Genomic DNA, 6,338 nt, shown 5'->3' with positions numbered 1-6,338 from the left:
GTGTAACCCCTCCATATGTACCCCTTGCCTTCTAGCCCCATGTTGTTTTTGTAGTAACACTTCTTGTGAGATAATTGTCTTTCACTTGTGAGATAATTGAGATAATTGTCTTTCACTTGAATTATGCCTGTGGAAATCTAAGACAGTGGTCACATTGCGGAAGGCATTCTTTCTACAGGGAGGGAAGGGTGGGTCCTGATGGCTTGCTCATGGCCATAAGAAAGGCAGCATGACACATCCTCCTCAGGATTAGAAAGCCCCCTTGTTCACAAGGCAGAATGACAACATGAGAGGAAAGCCCAGGAGAAGAAGGAGATTATCCAATTTCTCCTTGTTTTCCCAAGTGCTTTGCCCATCCTCCCCAACTCCAAGGATGTGAGCCTATTGTCAGCCTTACGGTACAGGGTGTGGGAAGGACTCTCAGATGGAACAGGACCTTGAATCATAAAAAGGGGAAAAATTTTTTTTCAGGGTGACCCCCACCCTCGTGGAAACAACAAGGACATTCAGGAGGAGGTAGGAGGAATCCCTTCCATATTCAGAGTTGGTAACTCATCTTCCTGTCACTTAAGATATAGTTTAGGTTCAGCTCAATGGTGGATTTTCACAGGGAGCAACAGAGTGTCAGACGGAGTCCCCTTTGGGGTGACCAGTCTCATCTGTTTATATTCCACCCATTATGTTCTGTGCTGTAGCCCAAAGGTACTGTGTTCACACACTGCTCTTTTCCACTGAAGATGCCTCCTTCTCTCTATCAAATGCATACTCATTTTCTAGTACTTATTTCAGGCATTGCCTGTCTCCAGAATACTGCCTGTCTCTCTGAGTTTCAGTTTGGTTCCTTTTCTGTTTCCCTTTGGTACCCTATACTTCCCTGCAACATTCTACCTGTCACACATCTTAATTTTTCTGTCATTCTTAGTGGGCAGTGAGCTACATGAGGGTAGTGACAATGTCTTCTATCTCTAAATCTCCAAGTACAGCAGCATCTGGTACATAATAAATATGAAGCAAAAGTCGAATGACTTTACTGACAACAGGCAATTTCTATAGAAGCTGGAGGGAGGGGAGACTGAATGCATCCTCAGGGAGAAAGATCACAGAACTGCTTTATCCTAGAAAAAAGCTCCAGATATTTTCCTGTCTGGACCTGTGGGACCCACAGGAGAGAAATTGTAAGTAAAGAGTCTAATGCTTGCTGAGAATAAAGACTGTTGGGATGTGCTAGAGAACAATAAGGTTGGCTGGGGATGGTGGCTAACACCAGTAATCCTAGCACTTTGGGAGGCTGAGGAGAGGCAGATCACTTGAGGCCAGGAGTTCAAGACCAGCCAGGCCACCATGGCAAAACCCTGTCTCTACTAAAAATACAAAAATTACCCAGGTGTGGTGGCATGTGCCTGTAGTCCCAGCTGCTTAGGAGGCTGAGGCAGGAAAATCGCTTGAACTCAGGAGGTGGGGTTGCAGTGAGCCAAGATTGTGCCATTGCATTCCAGCCTGGGCAACAGAGTGAGACTCCACCTCAGCAACAACAACAAAAGAGAACAATAGGGCTGACAGAGAACCAAGGGTCTTAAGATCAGTTCTTATGTTTTGCATGGCTAAAGGTATAAGAATTAAAGAAAGAGGAAAGAAACATGAAAGGTGGCTTGCCAGTCAAGACAGGTTTATTTTAGAGAGAAAACAAACCTGAGAGGAACTTCTGGCCAAGCTAGGTCAGAGGCACACTCTCTTACAGACTAGGAGTTTTTAAGGATTCAGGGTGGGAGAGTTTATCAGAGGCTTGGACTGCTTCTGTGTCTCTTTGTTGTGCTTATCTGGGAGGGAGAGTTTTGTGTCTGTTCCCATAATCTTTCTGTAGCTGCAGGCATTCTCCCATTCAGCTTCCCTATCTTAGTGCACCTGAAGGGAAAGAAAGGTGCTTATTAAGGCCCATCATTTTACTGGGGCCCGTTGTATGATGGCGAAGTTTGGCGGTTACCCAAAAGAATCTCCCCTCACCTCCCTCTGTGCCCGAGCTGTCTTATCTGTGTTTTACTGTCTGCTCTTTCTGGCTGCCTGTAGTTAGAAGAGAAGTGATTTCTTTGAAATGCATGAGGCTAGAAAGGGAGCTGAAACTTAAAGTGGCAGTGTTTGTCCAAGACGATGGTGCTCCTGCTCTGTCAAAAGGGAGTAAGGATTCTCCTGATACCTGAGGCATTTTTAAACAAGCTTTCTGGATATAATGGACTTGATTTTTCTAACTGGTGGTGGTCCTCAGAACTGGGAGGACTTGAAGCAAAGAATAAGAATCAAAGAATAAGGACATAATTTTTTATTAATAGTTGCAGTCAGAAATTCATAATTTTGGCTCTGACAAACATCTGACGGGGTTTCATCATGTTGGCCAGGCTTGTCTCAAACTCCTGGCCTCAAGTGATCCGCCCGCCTCGGTCTCCCAAAAGCTGGGATTACAGGCATGAGCCACTGCATCCTGCCGGAAAGGGTAATTTTATATAATTTCATTAGGTATACTAATGGCCTAGATTCCTGTGACTCATTGTACAGTTGGACAGTTAAAGTACAAATTGATAATCTTCCAAGAGTAATGGCAAGCCAAGCCTAGATTCTGGTGTCCTAACTTATAGCCAGGGGATTTCTCTGCCACATAATTTTTAAGTTAAGTACTAGACACTCTTAAATTCTTTGCACTATTATATCATTTGCTCCTTACAGCATTTCACAACTGAGGAGCACAGAGAGGGTAAGTAACCTTGCCAAGGCTACTCAGCCAGTAAGTGGAGATGCAGGAATTTAAAACTAGGTAGTCTGACTCAAGTTCTGATCCCGGTTGAATGGTAATCATATTCTTCACAAAATCCTTTTTCAGATATTTTTGCCCAACTCAGATGCTCAGTGATATTGTTATTACAATAATGAGGTGTCATTATTTAAGATCTGAGAACAGGAGATGTGAAGATGGAGGAGATGGAGACTCCTGGCATTTTCATACCTAAGTTTTGTTACCCTTTAGAGAAAATCTTCTCCAGTGCTAAAATCAATCAGATGATGACCTTAAGTGCTTCAGATCTTAACAGGAGCTGCAATTGGATAAACTGGGGATATGAGTCCCATATCATGACGAAGTAAGTTTCAGGACTGTAAGCAGAGGACCTGCTCTTACCAGGATCATGTTTTTGTTGTTGGACAGGTGGAAAAGACAATGAGTCCTGATGGGAACCACAGTAGTGATCCAACAGAGTTCGTCTTGGCAGGGTTCCCAAATCTCAACAGCGCAAGAGTGGAATTATTTTCTGTGTTTCTTCTTGTCTATCTCCTGATTCTGACAGGCAATGTGTTGATTGTGGGGGTGGTAAGGGCTGATACTCGACTACAGACCCCCATGTACTTCTTTCTGAGTAACCTGTCCTGCCTAGAGATTCTGCTCACTTCTGTCATCATTCCAAAGATGCTGTGCAATTTCCTCTCAAGGCAACACACTATTTCCTTTGCTGCATGTATCACCCAATTCTATTTCTACTTCTTTCTCGGGGCCTCCGAGTTCTTACTGTTGGCTGTCATGTCTGCGGATCGCTACCTGGCCATCTGTCATCCTCTGCGCTACCCCTTGCTCATGAGTGGGGCTGTGTGCTTTCGTGTGGCCTTGGCCTGCTGGGTGGGGGGACTCGTCCCTGTGCTTGGTCCCCCAGTGGCTGTGGCCTTGCTTCCTTTCTGTAAGCAGGGTGCTGTGGTACAGCACTTCTTCTGCGACAGTGGCCCACTGCTCCGCCTGGCATGCACCAACACCAAGAAGCTGGAGGAGACTGACTTTGTCCTGGCCTCCCTCGTCATTGTATCTTCCTTGCTGATCACTGCTGTGTCCTACGGCCTCATTGTGCTGGCTGTCCTGAGCATCCCCTCTGCTTCAGGCCGTCAGAAGGCCTTCTCTACCTGTACCTCCCACTTGATAGTGGTGACCCTCTTCTATGGAAGTGCCATTTTCCTCTATGTGCGGCCATCGCAGAGTGGTTCTGTGGACACTTACTGGGCAGTGACAGTAATAACGACGTTTGTGACACCACTGCTGAATCCATTCATCTATGCCTTACATAATGAGCAAGTTAAGGAAGCTTTGAAGGACATGTTTAGGAAGGTAGTGGCAGGCTTTTTAGGGAATCTTTTACTTGATAAATGTCTCAGTGAGAAAGCAGTAAGGTAAAAGTGAAGAGTCTAGTAACTAGTCTTTTTTTTTTTTTTTTTTTTGAGACAGAGAGAGAGAAAGTCTCAGTCTGTCGCCCAGGCTGGAGTGCAGTGGCGCGATCTCAGCTCACTGCAACCTCCACCTCCTGGGTTCAAGCAATTCTCCTGCCTCAGCCTCCTGAGTAGCTGGGATTACATGTGCCCACCACACCTGGCTAATTTTTGTATTTTTAGTAGAGATGGGGTTTCACTCGATGACCAGGCTAGTCTCAAACTCCTGGCCTCAAGTGATCCACCCACCTCAGCCTCCCGAAGTGCTGGGATTACAGGTGTGAGCCACCACACCTGGTCTTGTTGTCATTTTTAAAAATCATATTTTAAAATCCAAACATTCTCATTATCATGCTCCTTTCCATCTTCATTATGGATATCACCAAAAGACTGAATTCTGGAACTACTAATGAATTCTCAGGTCATCAATCCACCTTATTCTCTTTCAGGCAAAATTTCTTGATCCTAGATCATACCTAATAATAATAATACTTATTATTATTATTGATATATCATGATCAATATCATCGCCACTTCCTAAGACCTTCCAACCTGTGAGTCTTAACCTATGGGTCCATGGTCATGTAGGGAATCTAAGGATGGGTTTCAGAAAATTTATATGCCCAATAGGTATCTAAATTTTATGTGCTTGAATATATATGCATTTGTCTGAGAAGAGGGATTGTAGCTTTAATTCAACATTTGAATCCATTTGTGCACTCTCCTCAAAAGCTAAAAACTGATTGCGAGTCTAAGTAGAGCCTTCCAACTGTTTATGCAAGTCAAGAATTTTAAGAAAAAATTCCTTATAGATATAAAATGAAATAAAAATAGATTATCTGTATATTTTTGAACATGCTTGTTAGAAAAATTTACATTTACTGCTAGAGGAAAAAGAGGTGAAGCAAATTTAATAAAGGGACTTAATTACTTCTCTGTGGTAATTCCAGGTGCCGTTGGGAAAGCAGATCAGTGAGGGATTTCATGAGTAATAGCATTTACTGTATTCTTCCAGTGTGCACTTTAGTACAATGATAAAGACATCTCCACTCGTTTTGTCATTGGATTATGTTTCATTCATTTGCTCATCTTTTTACATTCTTGTATCTGTTGTGTGAAATCTTCTTTTGTTTTTAGTAAAATAAGGAGCTTTAATATTAAGGAGTTAAGAATGCCACATAGGCTGGACACGGTGGCTCACGCCTGTAATCCTAGCACTTTGGAAGGCCGAGACAGACCGATCACCTGAGGTCAGGAGTTCCTAGACCAGTCTGGCCAACATGGCGAAACCCCGCCTCTACAAAAACACAAAAATTAGCCGGGCGTGGTGGCGGGCGCCTATAATCCCAGCTACCAAAAAGGGTAATTTTATATAATTTCATTATATAAGGAGGCATTATATAAGGAGGCAGGAGAATCACTGAACCCAGGGGGCGGAGGTTTGCAGCGAGCCAAGATGGTGCCACTTCACTCCAGCCTGGGCCAAAGAGCAAAACTCCATCTAAAAAAAAAAGAATGCCAAATGCCAAATATTGTTGTATCTACCAAGAACCAAACTTTGTAGTAAATTTTGTCTAGTTTACTGGACATTTGAAAAGGGATTCCTATTCATGGAAATCCCTTTGGAAATCTTGGAAACAAATATTTATTTATTTATTTATTTATTTATTCATTCATTCAGCAAAGGTCTGTGAAGAATCTTTGTTGAACACTGTGATATGCGAATATATACAAAGATGAACAAGAATAAATTGTTTCTAACCTCAAGCAGCTTGAACTTTAGAGTTTAGAACTAAGGGACAGATAATAATTTAAGGGAATGTGGATGATAAGGAGATTTACAAAAGGACATTGGAGATCTTATAAAAATTGGTTTACTCTTCCCAGTGCATTTTCTTGTTAGAGAAATTTTCACAGAGGTCATCATTCATTAAACAGGATTTGTTACATTAGAGTGTGTTTGTGTACATAGGAACAATGTACAAAACATGTAAATATCAAGGTATCGACAGCATACTAAACTCAAAATAGTGCTGCAAAACTGGCAAAGTGCGTATTAGCATCAAAAGAGTTAGCCATAAGCTTCAGTGGGCATGGAAAATAGAAAT

The 6,338-nt window shown here is 42.7% G+C and overlaps 1 protein-coding gene across 1 annotated transcript; it reads left to right on the top strand.

Moving 5' to 3' along the window:
* Positions 1-3,198: 3,198 nt before the first annotated feature.
* Positions 3,199-4,612, top strand: LOC100992836 (olfactory receptor 6S1). Its single transcript, XM_003811741.3, has one exon. It carries the CDS (start codon positions 3,203-3,205, stop codon positions 4,196-4,198), a length of 996 nt encoding a protein of 331 aa, XP_003811789.1. The 5' UTR covers positions 3,199-3,202; the 3' UTR covers positions 4,199-4,612.
* Positions 4,613-6,338: the final 1,726 nt, after the last annotated feature.

The sequence above is a fragment of the Pan paniscus genome, chromosome 15 (assembly GCF_029289425.2).
Source record: "Pan paniscus chromosome 15, NHGRI_mPanPan1-v2.0_pri, whole genome shotgun sequence".
Lineage (NCBI taxonomy): Eukaryota > Metazoa > Chordata > Mammalia > Primates > Hominidae > Pan > Pan paniscus.
This window is presented reverse-complemented; position numbering and strand designations above follow the sequence as displayed.

Excerpts from the sequence above, each read along its gene's own strand:
- LOC100992836 (XM_003811741.3), top strand. The coding sequence starts at position 3,203 with ATGAGTCCTGATGGGAACCACAGTAGTGATCCAACAGAGTTCGTCTTG.